Genomic DNA, 16,327 nt, shown 5'->3' with positions numbered 1-16,327 from the left:
GCTTTACACAAGCAATGCGGCACACCGAGCTCTACTGTATGGGACTCACAGACATGTAAGAAACTTTTATATTATTCGCTCTTCTTTCATTCTTCAGCTGCATCTGCTTATGGAACCTTCTGTCAATTGCTTTTTTCCAGCATATTTATAGGACCATTAAAAACTGACAATTCAGAGATTTTAGGATCTTGGAGGTAAGTGTGATGTATGCATATTTCTCTAGATCCTAGGTTCCCACCCGTTGATACTGCGTGTGTCTCTCGGTGTACTAGCACTGTAATCACTGTGCCTACAACTTGTAAATAGTTATTTTCAGTAAGAGGTTGTACTTGGCCCATGAGCATAAGATAAAAAGTGTTTGAATACATGAAGCAATAGCTGCCAGATGTTACCGAGATGACCAGAGGCAGGAAGTGGAGCGCTGGGGAACAGAACATGTTGGACCTTTTCAGCTCTCTTGATAACCTTGGAGGTAAGGTAATTTCTCTTGTGGTAATGCTAGGTTTCCCCAGAAATTATAGCTGATTTTTAAGGGGTTGATCACTCCTGAGACAGGTTCATCTTGGAAGTCGAGGCAACTGCGATCAGCGGGGAAAGATTCGTAGGAGGCTTTTTTATATATAACGGTAGCAACATATTAAATGTTGTTTAATGGTGCGTTCACACCTACAGGATCTGCAGCTGATTTTCTGCAGCAGATTTCATTTAAATAACTGAACACAGCATCAAATCTGCTGCAGATCTGCTGCAGATCCTGTAGGTGTGAACGCACCCTAACACAAGATCACCCCTTTAAAAGTACACTTTCATTGTGAGCAGGCTAGTTGTTTTTCCATTGATTTCATTTTTTGCACAGAATTTTCTTTTGCACTAAAACATTGTCACTTTTGACTATGTCACTTCCTCTTTGCTTTTCTACTCTGAAAACTTTAGTCTCTCACACATGAATCCACCATCCCTTATCTAACTGAAGAGGAACTGAAAAAGTAAAGCTTTTTCACTCAGTAGTATTTTGGTCAGTATTTTCCATCAGTGATGTAAGCAGGGTCGGACGGGGACTAAAAAGCAGCCCTGGCATATAAAGCACCCTTCTAGCCCACGTAAAATATCAACACACATACACACCCCAGGAGAGAAATATTGCTGTACTATATCACACTGCCCAGCACTATCTATTCCATCCACTTTTTCTTTTCTCCTTTTTTCACTCCATGCCAACATGTAGATCTCTGTTAGCCATGACTTGTCCCCGCAGCATCTATCAGACAAACATTTTAGGTTCCACACTTTTCCAGCAGTCTATACACCTGTCACCTATATCCAAGATTCCATCCATAGTGCCAGGGACGTAGAGATGGCTGGGCCCCATAGATAACTTTTGATTGCCCTCAACCCCCCCCCCCCCCGCCCCGCCTTCCAGAGTGACCACTAAGTTGTCAAGTGTAGTCATAAATGCTTAACTGCAAGAGCTCGTCTGAAGTGCTTTCAATTAGAGGGACATTTGAAGATCTGCTGGGTGCTGCAAATAATGACAGCATATGGGGTCCAGTGCATTGCAGAAGCCGGCAATGGGGCCCCCTGATGCAGTGGGCCCCAGAGCAGCTGCTATCGCTGCTACAGTGGTAGTTATGCCCCTGCATAGTGCCCAATACATAAATTGTTCCCCTTATTACAGACTTGCACAAAAAATACCCCTTTCTGTTCTTCTACACTGTATATACCTCCTTTTTTTTCTGGACACTTAAAAATATCCCTTCTGCACCTCCAAACTATAATAACCCCCCTTCTGTGCCCCCAAATTGCCATAAACCCCCCTCCTATGCCACTAAGTAACAGTAATCCCCTCATCCAGTGCCCCAGGTACCAATAGTTCTTCCCTTTGCCTAGAAATGGCAATATTCCCCTATCCTGTATCCATCGTGTAGTGACAATCCCACCAAGTAGTGGTAGCCCCCTCTAATCCTACTCCCGTGGCCCCCCCAAGTAGTGGTAGCCCCCTCTAATCTTCCGCATGTGGCCCTCCCCTTCTAATATTCTTTCTCCCCCCCTCCGCCCAAGTAGTGGTAATGAATTAAAAAAACAAACAAACAAGTTACTCACCTCTCTAGTCGTTCCCACAGTCGCTGCTGTGCCCCACCAGATGCTGCAGGCTGATGTCATGGAGCAGCCTGTCACTCATCACTGCTGCTCCAGATCACTTTTAGATCACAGGCCTAATGCAGCCTGTGGTCTAGAAGTGAAAGGCACAGAGAAGAGAACTGATTGCCTCCTGCTATGTGCCTCTTGTCAGCACCAGAGACCACCAACAACAGGTACATATAGCATCTCACTCACTTGCTGACACGTGGCGCCATCAGTCTGAGGGCAGGTCCCCAGCAGCTGATCCGCAGTGCGGTGGTGGGAGGCTGCGGTGATACTTGTCACTTTTAAATTATGACACTGAGATGACCCATAACAGTAATGTCAGGAACTTACCTCACCTCGATCCAGCGGCGTCTGCCTCCAGCTCGGCTCTGGCAGCTGGCTCGGGAGCGCGCCGTCGCTCCGCCCGACGGAGCCGAGAGACGTCACGGAGACCAGATGGCGTCCCTAGCAACCAGGGATGCCGTGGCCTAACGTGCCGGCCGGCTGGCTGGCACACAGCTGAGATTCCTAGACTGAGTGACGGATCATCCGGCCACTCAGTCTGCAGTGCATCAGCTGCATTACGGCTGGACTCAGGAGGCCGGACCAATCAGCCTTTGGTCCGGGCTCCTGGTCCAGTATATAGTAAAGTGTTAGCCAGTGTGATATCGCTGGCTATTAGGTTAACCCCTGGTCCCAGCTCTCCCCAGTCTATTCCTGCGTTTCCCGTCCTAATTCCCTTCTGCCTGCTTACTCGTGTTCCTGACCTGACCTGTGACTATTCTTTGTGTGCCGATTTTGTACTGCGTTGCCCGTGTGGTTTGATCTGGCTTTGTTCACTACTCTCTATTGTGTTTGTCTGTCTGTCGTGTTTTGTGTCCCACGTACTCAGTGCAGGGAACGTCTTTGTGGTTGTTCGCGACCGCCTAGGGTCGACTGAGGCAATTAGGCAGGGACAGTGGGTGGGTTCAGATCAGGGCCCACTGTCTGGTTGTGTTTGTCCCTTTCTGACAAGTAAGTTCTGGCAGAGGTCGAGGACCCCATAGCCCTCTATAACTTACTGGTATAGAGGACCCCTCGACTCCCCCGGCTGTTACCCATGGACTGGTAAGCGGGGCAGCCCAGCAGGCATTTGCCCGGTGTGCCAGATTACCAATCCAGGCCTGGATGTAAGTCAAAAGCAGGAGTGGTTGAAGTACAAATTATTTAATATAGTTTTTCTCTGTGTTTGTTTCGCTCCTGGTTTACAAATTACTGAACCAAAGTACTGCCGTGTGAAAGTGACCTATGGTGGGTATACAGCTGACAGATTTTGTTGCAGAAATATATGCAACGTCTGTTCAGGCAATAGAGGATAACATGCTGAATGCCTGCAGTTACCACTAAAGCTAGTTCTGTACACAGCTGCTATTGAGTTCTACACTATATGGAACTGTACAAATTTCTATGCCTTGTGTTCCCTCTAGTGGTAGCTGCGTGAAAACGATAAAATAGTATATGGACAGCAGGAGAAGCAGTTCTGTACTGGGCCTCCTCTCAACACGGTTCCTGAAGCTGTTTTTTTCGTTGCCCTCTGGAGGTACACAATTGGGCCAGATCCCAATCACTTACATTGAATGTAAAATAATAAAATAATAAATCATTTTAAATTAGTTTATAGAAATTGTGAATGGAGGTAGTAGGTAAGACGTTTATAACACGTTTATAATTCAGGTCAATGGTTTACAAATGTCTTTTTTTTCTTAGTCTGGAGTCCGCTTAGTCTGGTGCTCTGGCACTATGCTAAAGCAAATGTTCACACAATAAAATCAATGCACACACATAGTGGTAATGACCACATGGAAAGTGTGACAACAATAGAAAGTGAGAGAAAAACAGCCGGAAACCAGCTTTATTTTTATCCACCTTCTTGAGTTGGCAAACAATTGTTCACATAGTATGTGATTTAGTCAGGGGCGCATTAACTTTACCATAGGCCCCGGGCTGTTCGCCAAGCCTGGGCCTCCCCAACCCCACTGTAACTATGGCAGCACCAGGCGTGGTGTTCATAGTGCAGGATAGATAATGTCATAATGCCCTGATTTGTGAAAAATTGCTGTTAAAAAACATTAATTTGTTGAAAATCATGGCAGAACTGTAGCCCAGAGACAGTACACCACTAAAAGTATAAGTCTTTTTGGGTGGCCATGGGCCCCCCAGGAGCTCAGGGCCCCGGGCTGCCGCCCGAAACGCCCCTATTATAATCCACTACTGGATTTAGTGTCTATGAAATGAAAGTTACGTTTTAGGTTGAAGGTTACCTATCATTTAAACAAACTTCTGACATGTCATAGCAACATGTCAGGAGTTTGTATCAGGCAGTGTCCAGATGCTCAGATCTCGCGGATTGTTAGAATAAGGGGACAGACTCACACAGGAGCTTTATGTCTGTCTCACTGCTAAAGTAGCTGCGGACGGAATTATAATGGAGCTCTATGGAACCTCCGGTGCAGGAAGAATTACCATAAGTTCCATAGGGCTCCATTATAATTCCATCCACCGCTTCTTTAGCAGTGAGACAGAGATGAAGAGGCAGAGCACACATCTGCCCCTTTATTCGAATGATCAGCATCTGGACAAGGGCCGTATTAATACATTGGTGGCCCGATGCACAGCCCTAGAGAGTGGACCTCTTCTCTTTCGGCGAACCCCCCACGTGTTTTTAGAATCGGAGCTCCACACACAATATAATGTACTGAAAGTGACCCCACACTGTATTAAGAGCCCCAATACATACAGTAGTTAACTTATAACACTATTTCCACCTTACAGTGATTACATATTACATGAAAACTGCTCTGAACAAAACAGAAAGATATAACCAATGATACCAATACATAATACCGTCACACCATGACCCCTATCACTACAAGCCTATAGCAGAGTGCAGTTACATCCAGTGACTCACAGTGGGCGTCTTCTCTAATCAGAGTCTGTCACCTTTTCTTTTCCTCTCCATCCAGCCTGGGCCACCTTGAAGTCTTCTGGCTGTAAATCCTCTCTCCAGAATCTGCCAGAAAAATATTTTAGGCTCCAACACATACAGTAGTTTGGTCCCTTGTACCCCTATGTAGTAGTTACACTCCTCTGTACCCCTATATAGTAGTTACACCCCTATGTGCCCCCATAGTTTTAAGGTGTCCCTGTGGTATATAGACCCCTGTGTGCTCCCCCAGTTATAAACAGCCCTCCTGTGCACTCCCCCAGTAATATGTAACCCCCTGTGCACTCCCCAGTAATATATAGTCCCTCTGTTGCTTCCCCCAGAAGTATATAGCCCCTCTGTGCGCTCCCCTAGTAGTATATAGCCCCCTGTGCGCTCCCCCACTAATATATAGCCCCCTGTGCTGCCCCAATAGTTTATAGCCCCCTGTGCGCTCCCCCAGAAGTATATAGCCCCCCTGTGCACTCCCCCAATAGTATATAGCCCCCCTGTGCTCTCCCCCAATAGTATATAGACCCCCTGTGCTCCCTCAATAGTATATAGCCCCTCTTTCCGCTCCCCAGAAGTATATAGCCACCCTGTGCTCTCTGCCAATAGTATACAGACCCCCCCCGTGCTCCCCCAATAGTATATAGCCCCCCTTTTTTCCCCCCCCCCAATAGTATATAGCGCCCCCCATGTGCTCCTCCTCCCATATAATTTTAAAACAACAAACACTTATACTCACCTGTTGTCATGGCCGCGACCGCCCTCTATCCCACGCAGCTGCCGGGGTCCCTGTGCAGGGACCCGGCGCTGCGGTCTGTTCGGCCCCGGGGGGCGCCTCACCTCGTCCCGCTCCGGTCTCCGTCTGTGCCGGCCGGCGCGCGCGTCCCCGCCTCCTAGGGCGCGCGCGCGCCGGCTGTCTCAGATTTAAAGGGCCAGTCCGTCCCTAATTGGTAGTTGCACCCAATCACTCCCTATAAATCCCAGCATGCCCTGTCCCTCGTGTTGGAGCCTCTATATGCTTCCCATAGCGTTTGGCCCAGCTCCCTGTTGTTCCTGACCTTAGTCCTTGTCCCTTGTTCCTGTCTTCAGTCCTTGTCCCTAGTCCTTGCCCGCTGCCTTCCCATTGTTCCTGAGTCCTGTCCGCCACCTGCGAGCACGTCTACTATCCTCTGCCTGCACTCTTCTGCCTACTGCTCCTGCCACGCCTCGCCTGCCGTCACTAGCAACCAAGCCAGGGGTAGCGACCTGGGGGTCGCCTGCCGCAGCAAGTCCATCCCGCCTTGCGGCGGGCTCTGGTGAAAACCAGCGGCCCCTTAGACTCTGCTCCCTGGTGAGGTTAGTGCCATCGCTGGTGACGGTCCAGTGGATCCACTACTCCAGGCGTTACACCTGTGTCCACGTGTGCCTCTTCTCTTCACTCTTGTTGCCGTACTGCAGCGATCACAAGAGGCTGCACTATCCTTACCCTGGCGCCGGCGCTCCTGTGACGTCGGACGCCGACACCAGAGGGAGAGTGCGGCCTCCTGTGACCGCAGGAAGTGCGGCCACAAGAGTGAGTGAGAGGGAGAGAGCCAATGGCTCTCTCTCTGTCAGTGCTGCTGCTGCTGAAGGTAACTATGAGCGCTATGAACTTCTGGCCCCATGCACACGTCCGTGTCAGTTCTTTTATGGGAAGTACTCCCCTTCAAGGAGACTGTTACAGCTTGTGCAGTTCAAACAAGGTACATTAACATGTCATGGTATACTTACATGTACTAGACATTTTTTGGAACCAGTGTCTGACATCACTAGACCATGTTTTAAATTACACCCTGATCTGTATGACACCACAATGAGACATGTAAGATGTCAGAGATGCCCCTTTGTACTAGGTACCAATTTTTCCTCAGAATGTGTGCAGTTTTACCACTCTGGGGGCCAAAAATAGAGACAAAGGGGAATTGAACAACCTGATAGCACTCTAATTCTAATATATGGAAATCATTGTTACCTTCCTTACCCTCTCCCTATCTTTCTGAATTAGAGGCTACGGCTATCTCCACAGTAAAATGCTCACGCAATATTATATCCAGTTTTCTTTGGTTGGCCACCAAAGGCACAGTGGTCCTGGTCCTGTTAGGCTTTGCTCTTGAGGGTTTGCTGTGATTTCCTTAAAATTATAGCAAAACTGTAGCAAGGACATTAACTACTGTACAGTTAAAATAGTGGCAATGAAAAATTGACTTCCTAAAGGACACCTCAGATGGACTTGGGACACTTTAAAAGCAAAGTTATTTTAGAAACATAAAAACATTGTCGGCAAAGAAAGACCACCTGGTCCATCTAGTTTGCCCTTCTATTTTTCCTTACGGAACGGATTTCGGGAGTGCTGCCACTGCCTTCATTAGATACAAACTGTGGGGTTGGTGCCCTTTTGGAAGCAAGATTTTCTTTACAGTTGTATATCTCTGCTTGCATCCATTTGTAAAGGAGGGGGCACAGAATTAGTATATAAGAAAAAAAGGGGGACATTTGGTCTGGTTTAAGGTTTGAATTAATTTGATGGTTTGGTCTGGGGCTCATTTAAAAGTTTTCTCTGGGACTCATTATTTAGCATTTAATAGGGTTATCCAAGACAAGAAAAACTTAGCTGCTCTCCTCCAAAAACAGCACCACATCTGTCCTCAGTTTGTATGTGGTAGTTACAACTCAACTCCATTCACTACACTGGAACTGAGATATAATACCACACTCAAAATGAGGACAAGAAGAGTTTCCCATTGACTTACATTATCCCTGCCTACTTGGATAAATGCCAGTCCCCAACGTGCTGACATTCCCTATGCTAACAAGGCATGCAGGACTCAATAGAAATAGAGCCAAAGGGGGGGGGGGCGCTCGTGTCCGCCCGGGCGGGGGTTGCGCCTTGGGTTCGGGCTTGGCCGGACAGATAGGCAGTACATATAAAACTTTATTTTATTTTATTTTTGTGATGAGTGTTTATAGATTCTGTTTTCTCTGGAGGCCTTGTTGAGCATAATAAATGTTTGACTGGTTATCAGGGGAAGGCGGAAGTTGTGCTAAGCCTCCGCAGTGAAGCTGGGGAGGTTTGGAGCAATTATGGCTTAGAATAGTGATGAGTCTGTCGAAGGGTTGGGAGTCCATCTGAGAAGGTGGATGGCTGGCACCGACAGATTCAATGTGTGTATGTAGGTTTGGCATGCGGGGAGGGCTGACGTTGCATAGTCTGCTGTTAAGAGCCATAGGAACAGATGGCTGATAAATCTCGATTTGAATTATTATTTTTTTTTTTTAAATTCGGTTTATTTAGTGTATTGTTTAATGCTTTGAGTTCATTATTTAGTGTGGTCCGGTTTGGCCTGGCTGGGGGCAGGGCCCTTGCACGGGCCGGGGCGGTCCCCTCGTGCGGTTAGAGTAAAGAGAATTTGAACTAGTTATGGGAGGTGGATGTTGGAGGTAGAGATTGGTGGCTTATATAGTGTAATCCAGTGCCTCGCGGGGTGACCCCACGGGGGAAAAAAAGTTATGTATGGGAGTAGGGGTTTATTTGGCAAGTTGTTCTAGGCTAGGGTGGGAGGGGGTATCTCAGTTATGGTACGGTTGATGCGATTTTAAGGCGTTTGTTTGTTGTTTGATAAAATAATAAAATTTAAAAGAATAAAAAAAAAAGCTGCACAGTAGATCTATACTGTGCAGCTGGGCACCATATCAGCACATTCATGCTGATTGGCTCCTTTAAAAGGGACTATATCATCAGAAAATGGTTTTGGTGCCGGGATCAATCAATATATAGGGATAAGTTTGAGGCATCTCATCTTACCTCTGGACAAAGACCACAAGTTGAAACATGCGTCAGCATTGAGGTGAAGAGCGTCTCAGTGGCCAGCATGTCTGTATCAGGCATAGCTATCCCATTGCTTTATAGAGTAAATCTACAAAGGGACACTAGGAAGATCATTGCATATAGTCTGATGCATGGATAGGTGTATGCACAATTGCAACAACGGCCATGATTACTACGGTACTTACGTAGTGCTGTATCTGAGGAAATCCTGGCTGGAGTGTATACACATAGTATACACTACGGCCGGGATCAATAGCCGCGCCGCAAAAGAGTGACATGTCAGTGCACACAATGGAGCGTGCGTTCCCCTCGTTCAGAGGGGAATTCGGATGCAAGCACACACATGCGCCCGCATCCAAATTCAGCGGAAGTGAAGATCATCCGGCAGGTACTGCAGTACCGACCAGGATGATCTTCTCTGACACCGGGCGTTCCGTGACCCAGCAGGTGTCTTACGCTGTCAGAACATGGCCTTTTGCTGTAAACTGAGGTCTTTCTATCCATTTCTTGAGGGGAGTATGTGCTTATATAGGGGGTAGGACTGCATTGGGGTTTTGCTGTTTGTTGTTCTTTAATCATGGAATAAATATATTTGATTTCAACTGTGGATTTTGTAGATGATAAATTTAGTTTCTTGTTGAACGGTTGTCTTTCCTGATTCTCCTCCCTTTTAGGTGATGTACAATGGAAGATGCCTTTTTGGAACTGTACCAAGAATTTAAAAAGTTGCAAATTATATGCTCAAAACAAGCTGAACTTCTTCAAAAGCTTCTCTCAAAAAAAGGTCACACTAGTGGTAAGACGGAGATATCTTCAAAAAAATATTGTGGTGTTTTCATTGTACAATTCTAATCATTAAATATAATAAAGTATAGATAGTAGACATTAGTGCTATAAGAGCACTAAATTGAAAGTGTCCCTGCTATTTAGAAAAATTATTGACTTGTCAGGATCTGGGTGTTCAGACCCTTACTGAGAAGCACAAGATTGAGCACTGCTTGGTTTGCTACATTCTCTATTTCATTGAAACAGACTCCATCGACTTTCTATTTCTACTTTAGATGTAGGCTTAAAAGAGTCAGATAATTTATGAAATAATAAATAATATAGAGTTTAAACAACATGTTCTTATAAAAACCCTCTAATTTTTACATAATGCTTCTCATTTCAGAGATGCCCGTTTCAAAACCCATCCAATGCACTGACACAGGTGATGATGCACAGTCTGAAAGTCCATTCTTCAGGTTGAAAGTTAAAGAAGACCAATGTACTGAAGCTTCCAAAACAAATTCTGATGATGTACCAGTGCCTTCGGAACCCAAAGAAAATTCTAGCCTACTACTGGACTTAGATGTACGGTTTCCACCATGTGAGGACCAATACAATTTCCTGGGCAGTATGGCTGATAAAGAAGAGGCTGACGATGGTATGTCATGTGCAGGCATCACCCAGGATACAAAAGGAGGAAGCTCTAATTATGCTTTGTGTATTAAAAACTATCCTAAATGTTTGGATATGGACAATGATGCGGAGAAAATATCCCCTGCGAAATTAGGTCTTGACTTCATGACTAATGGAGATCATAATTTTAGTTTATTTAACATGTATGAAGATATTAGCTTTTTACAGTCAAAAGACATATCACTAGAAGCACTTTTGGAACCACATAAAAATTCTAATGGAGTCAGAGGACCAGCCAAGGTATGGAAATTACATTTTCTATGTAGCTCTTTCTATGTAGGTCTTCCTATGTCTGCTTTTATGGTGTGCCTGTTAATATAAAAAAGTGGAAACTAACAACAGGTTAGAAAAATTTCCACAGAGCATGGGACACTGAGAATGAAGGTAATTTTATACTACCACCCGATCCGTTTTTCTCTGTTAGTCTCCCTATAAGGGTGGTATTATACGGGCCGATGGGGGCCCGATAATACCTGTAAACGAGAAGCGATCTGCTAGATCGTCGCTCGTTTACTGGGCCTATTACACGGTGCAATAATCGTTTAACAAGGGCTACAAGGACATTGTTACCGATGTCCTTGCAGTCCTTGTTTAAACTACATACATTACCTATCCACGTTCCAGGGCTGCTTCTGTGGTCCGCTTCTCCACAGGTTCCGCGCGCTCTAGCTTCAGAGTGGCCTGTCAGCTGACAGGCCGCTTAGCCAATCAAAGGCTGGGACCGCCGCGGCCTGTGATTGGCCGGGCGGCCAGTCAGCTGAAAGGCCGCTCTGAAGCTAGAGCGAGTGGGACCCGGGGAGAAGACCGCAGGAGCAGCCCTGGAATGTGGATAGGTAATGTATATTGTCAGTCGAAAATAGGTCAGAACCTATATCAACGATCAGCTGATGATCGTTGTCATCAGCTGATCATTGTATTTATTACATGGAGCGTTTATCAGCCGAATCAGGCCGATTCAGCCGATTATTGTTCCGTGTAATAGTATCCTAAGACTTTTCTGTTCATACAAGAAGGATGTAGGTGGCTACAGTATGGCCACACCCAATACACACAACAAACACACACGCTGTGTGACTAGGCTGTTAGTGACAGCTTCTTTATTGCGGACTGAATTAAAAAACCTGAACACACTGCTATTTCAAGTGCATTATCCTGAATAATAGTAGTAAATCGAGTTCTTCATTTATTTAATCAGTATTTATCATTTTATGGTTTTGCTCTGGATGAGACAGCTTTAACAAACGATTTGAACTACATTTAGAGTGTGATTATTCCCAGCACATTACATGAATTCCCTGGCACAGCTTAAATTATGTGTCCAAGTCTGACATTGAAATAGTGGTTTCGCATTTGATCTCTAGGCTGCAGGGCATTTGCATCCAGCTAAGTGTTTGTAGCTTCTGATTTGGCTTATTTTCACCTCTATGCATGTCTGTGGTGAGCCCGAGATCCATATATATTGTGCTACTTCATGTAGCTTTATCTGAATGGATTTCTGTGGAATACATTTACTACCCAAACCCTATCCCTGCTATGATATTCATGTGAAACTACTAAAATTATACAGCAATTTTGGCATGGCTGGATGCTCCAGAGACGCATCTGCCCATTATCTAAAGGCCCTATTACACGGAACGATTACCGGCCGTATTCGGCCTTTACGGCTGATAATCGCCCCGTGTAATAGAAGGCAACGATCAGCATGAACAATGTCGGCTGATCGTTGCTGTCATTTGTCAACATGTTGAAAGACAAACAACAATGATAGCAGCGATCTGCTGCTATTGATCCATGGAATATGAGCGGTGGCAGCAGACCGCCGCTATCCTCTATGGGCTGCCCAGACGATCTAGCGATCGAAGGTTCTGTGAGCTGTTATCCCTGGCTGGCTGGAAAGGTTCAAGTTTGACATAATTGATCTGTTTCCCCTCTCATGGAAGTTTTGCTTGATGGCTGATTTGTTACTAGTTGTTTTAGTTGCAGTCCCAGTTATTACATATCTGATTTTCGTTGACTCTCTATCCAACGTTGTACCTTAGTGTATTAGATGTTTTCTCCCATGTGAGATCGACCTCTACAAGGGTTCTGCTTTCAGTCTATTACCCGGTATCCTAACAAAGACCATGCGGCTCAAGGAAGAAAAAGAGTGCTGCACCTCACACCTATGGCTGATACTAGTGCCCCTAGGCTAAATAAAAAACACATCAGAATTTTGTGTATGAATTGATCAAGCCATACTGCCCCATGTACCTCGTGCCGGTATCTGATACACATGGGTCCCTACACTAAGTCCACACCGTGCCAGTCAGTGGCCACCAACCCCGCAGTCACGCACAGTCAGGGAATGGGGGCCATGGGACGGCCCTGCGACCCCCATGCCACAGGACCAGACCCAAAAACACCACACTAGAACCCGGCCAGCACCGCCGGCGGAGAAGGTCGCCCCCAAACAGCACAAGTCTGGGTGAGGTATTGCACTCACCCATAGCTGCTGTAGACAGAATGGGAAAAAACAGGAGGGATTAAAACCATGTGCACTCAGGTGTCTCCTGCTAATTGCGGTCATGTGGGTCTCACCAGGAGGAGTGCAAAACACGGAGAAAAGAGAGAAACAAAATGCGGTTCAAGGAAGAAAAAGAGTGCTGCACCTCACACCTATGGCTGATACTAGTGCCCCTAGGCTAAATAAAAAACACATCAGAATTTTGTGTATGAATTGATCAAGCCATACTGCCCCATGTACCTCGTGCCGGTATCTGATACACATGGGTCCCTACACTAAGTCCACACCGTGCCAGTCAGTGGCCACCAATCCCCGCCGGTGGTGCTGGCTGGGTTTTGGTGGGGCTTTTTGTGTCTGGTCCTGTGACATTGGGGTTGCAGGGCCATTCCATGGCCTCCTTCCCTGCGTGTGCACGCTTTGCGGGGTTGGCGGTCGCTGACCGACACGGTGTGGAGTTAGCGTAGGGACCCGTGTGGACCAGAGGACCTGCGCGGTGGTACACGGGGCAATATGGCTTGATCAATTCATATACAGACACTCTGGTGTTGATTTTTAATATAGGCCTAGCGGCATTAGTATCAGCCATAGATGGGATGTGCAGCCGTTCCATTCTCTCCAGTTCGCGCTAACAAAGACCATGCTATCATCCAGAGGTCTCTCCCTTTCCTCCATTGGGACCTTAGGTTTATGCTTGTCGCAATTTCTGTGTTTTTAGATCCTACACTGTTCTAGTGTCATACCTGTGCTGTCCTACAGTATTTTTTGCACCTACTGTAATTCTTCCTGGGAGAACTGTACACTTTTGATCTGTCTTTATTATTGGTGGCCGTTGGCCAATTTCCCTGTATTATACTATTTTGTAAAATCAATAAAAAATATTATAAAAAAAAAGTCTGGCTTTAGGGGTATGCAATCCACACGAGTGTCTCACTTGATAATACTGCAAGGGGCTATATTGGCCCTCCATTTGTGTTGAGGGTCCAGTGTTTAGCCCCATCAAGTGCCAAAAACAGGCTAGAAAATTAGAGTTTGTTATGATGTTTGAACACTGTAATGCAGTATGTAAGAAGTCATGACCTTCAAATATGATATGCTTTAATACAACTACAGTCCCCTATTTGAGTTGAATATGTTGTCTTGCATGAAGTCCATATGCTTACATTATTATATTCAGTACTAACATATGGGCCACACACCGACATCTGTGAAAGGATTATTGGAATATTTGACTCAAGGGTCAAAATGCAGCTTAATGTTAGTGATCCTCTTTAAATGAGCAGGAACCATGTTCCTGACAGAGGATAAGTGGACACGATTATGAACTGTTGTGTATTTTCCAATCACTCATCCACATACTATACAGTATATGACTGATTTCTGGGATTTAGGTTTATTTAAGAGATTAAAAAAGAGAATCACGATTTTAGCTATAAGCTTTAGGTCCATTAAGGTATTTCGATGTTAGGAAAGGCCATATTCCGATTGTGGATGCTTAAAAATAGAGGTGAAATTCCCTTCCATCCACAGCAACACAATGGAAAATTGTGCAATTTAACTCTCGTAGTAAAAAAACCTTACTTCTCAACCACAAGAGATGTGTTTTTAGTGGTTCATTTGATCTCATGTCTGCTTATCTTTAATATAAGGAATGTTAATGCCAATAGTACTTTATACACTACAATAGATAGTCAGAATAATATGGAATTTGGGGGGCGGAGGGTATGTTGATCATTGTTATGTTGCTAATATTTGTCAATCTTGTTACCTGCAGTCTTCATGGAGTCCAGGCTGTTTGTCAGAAGATCATCCATATGGCCATTGTGTTGATGTCAATTCAGATGTTAGACTGAGTTCTCAGATATGCGAGTTCTGCCATGCAGTGTTTCCAGCAGGAGCAGCGACTGAAGGGGAATTTCTTGGACATCTTACTGGGCACATGGAATGAGTTTTACCAGCAGGCCATTCACCAAAAGAAGCACAAGATTGCTGAAGCTGGCATATAATAGAGTAGAAATACACTTTATTCAATCAACAAAAATCTCTATTGTATGTTGCACCTTTATGTAACTTTCAGTTTTTGTTATGTAAACACCATCCTATAATGTCACTAAATACATTCTTTCGGCCCAGTTCACATCTGCGTCGTGGTTTCTTTAGGGTTACCAAGAGTTAGTTAAATGTTATGCAAACATATCAGACAATGTGAAGAAATGGATGAATTACACAATAATGATTTTATGTATTTAATTGAAGCTATCAAAATGCAATGCACATCTAACTGGTAATTCTACTAATAAGTCAAAGGTGAGTTGGATAACCATGCAAGGGCTCTACATCATATGATGACTTATAACCTTTGGCAGTGGATGCACTTTGATAAGAGTTTATTGTTCCAACTGTATATTCCATTGGTCTAAGTTATAACCGATAAGGGCAGTTTGCAAAAACGTATCAAAATGATACTTGATGTATAATACCTTTTATTCTAAATGGATGGTCTGTCTAATGTGTACATATGGATTGAGGACCCTGCCTGCGAGGGATTACAATCTATAGGGTGAGGGTAGGGAGACAGTAGGTGAGATGGTGAGCCAGGCTGAAGACCAGGAATGAGATGGGGAGATATGCTGGGGATTAGGAACAAGATGTGGAGCCAGACCAAGGATTAAACTGAATGGACCAGCAGTCCATTCGCTTTAAGACTTTTACATGGCTAGAACAGCGCTGGCACGGGGAAGCCGGTGCTGCATTCTTTTTTTTGAACTGTGGCCCGGTTTATGGGTATGGTTCTATTACCGGGCACGTCCGAGGGAGAAGTACTGGAGGCATGCTGGCCCGCCCCTAGTCGGAGGACACCCCTGCCCCTCTATGATGCGGCTACATTGATTCTAATGGAGCTGCCTCAGAGAGGGGTGGGGGTCTCCTCCCAATGGGGGTGGGCCAGCCGCTTTCAATGCTTCACTTTGCTGAACCACAACATGATGTTGTATTGGAAAAAGTAAATTTTTCTTTATCACCGAATAAAAAAGCAGTAAAATATTTCAAACTGATTTAAACTACTCCAGAAGTATCTCTCTTATTTCATGATAATTTCTTCAGCAGAACAGATCTATGTTTATTTCACAAGGGCAGACAGTGTCAGGTTCCCCTAAGTGACCTCAAGGAGGAAAACTCCAGGCTTATTTTTTGTTTGCCACTAGGGGGCTGTGAAAGACAGGAAAGGAAACCAGTTTAGCTCATCTTGCTGGTCTACGGTAACTGAATGTTACTTGCTATAAAACATTTATAAAACGGGGAACCTGAATATTAAAATGTAACTTATACTATGGGCTGCAGCATTGTTGTGTACCCTTATCCAAGTTTCTTTTTAGGTAAAAACTGTCATTATATTTGTGATATCTGTCGCATATGTTTCTAATTCTTA

General features: G+C 45.0%; 1 protein-coding gene across 5 annotated transcripts; it reads left to right on the top strand.

The window, feature by feature from the left end:
- LOC138792641 (TRAF family member-associated NF-kappa-B activator-like) lies at positions 1-15,364 on the top strand. 5 transcript variants are annotated; one of them, XM_069970298.1, is made up of 6 exons: positions 1-55; positions 141-194; positions 3,591-3,703; positions 9,614-9,735; positions 10,111-10,640; positions 14,675-15,364. In XM_069970298.1, exons 4-6 carry the CDS (start codon positions 9,624-9,626, stop codon positions 14,846-14,848), a joined length of 816 nt encoding a protein of 271 aa, XP_069826399.1. In that variant the 5' UTR covers positions 1-55; positions 141-194; positions 3,591-3,703; positions 9,614-9,623; the 3' UTR covers positions 14,849-15,364. The 5 variants fall into 5 exon arrangements, with proteins under 5 accessions (XP_069826399.1, XP_069826401.1, XP_069826403.1 ...); XM_069970300.1 differs by lacking the exon at positions 3,591-3,703; XM_069970299.1 differs by lacking the exons at positions 1-55; positions 141-194 and adding an exon at positions 312-472.
- The last annotated feature ends 963 nt before the right edge of the window (positions 15,365-16,327 follow it).

The sequence above is a fragment of the Dendropsophus ebraccatus genome, chromosome 5 (assembly GCF_027789765.1).
Source record: "Dendropsophus ebraccatus isolate aDenEbr1 chromosome 5, aDenEbr1.pat, whole genome shotgun sequence".
In the NCBI taxonomy this organism is placed as follows: domain Eukaryota; kingdom Metazoa; phylum Chordata; class Amphibia; order Anura; family Hylidae; genus Dendropsophus; species Dendropsophus ebraccatus.
The sequence above is the reverse complement of the archived record's forward strand: the minus strand, read 5'-3'. Positions and strand labels throughout refer to the sequence as shown.

Coding starts and splice junctions, on each gene's coding strand:
- LOC138792641 (XM_069970300.1), top strand. CDS start 9,624: ATGGAAGATGCCTTTTTGGAACTGTACCAAGAATTTAAAAAGTTGCAA. Junction 9,736..10,110: donor AAAAAAAGGTCACACTAGTG/GTAAGACGGAGA, acceptor TTCTCATTTCAG/AGATGCCCGTTTCAAAACCC. Junction 10,641..14,674: donor GAGTCAGAGGACCAGCCAAG/GTATGGAAATTA, acceptor TGTTACCTGCAG/TCTTCATGGAGTCCAGGCTG.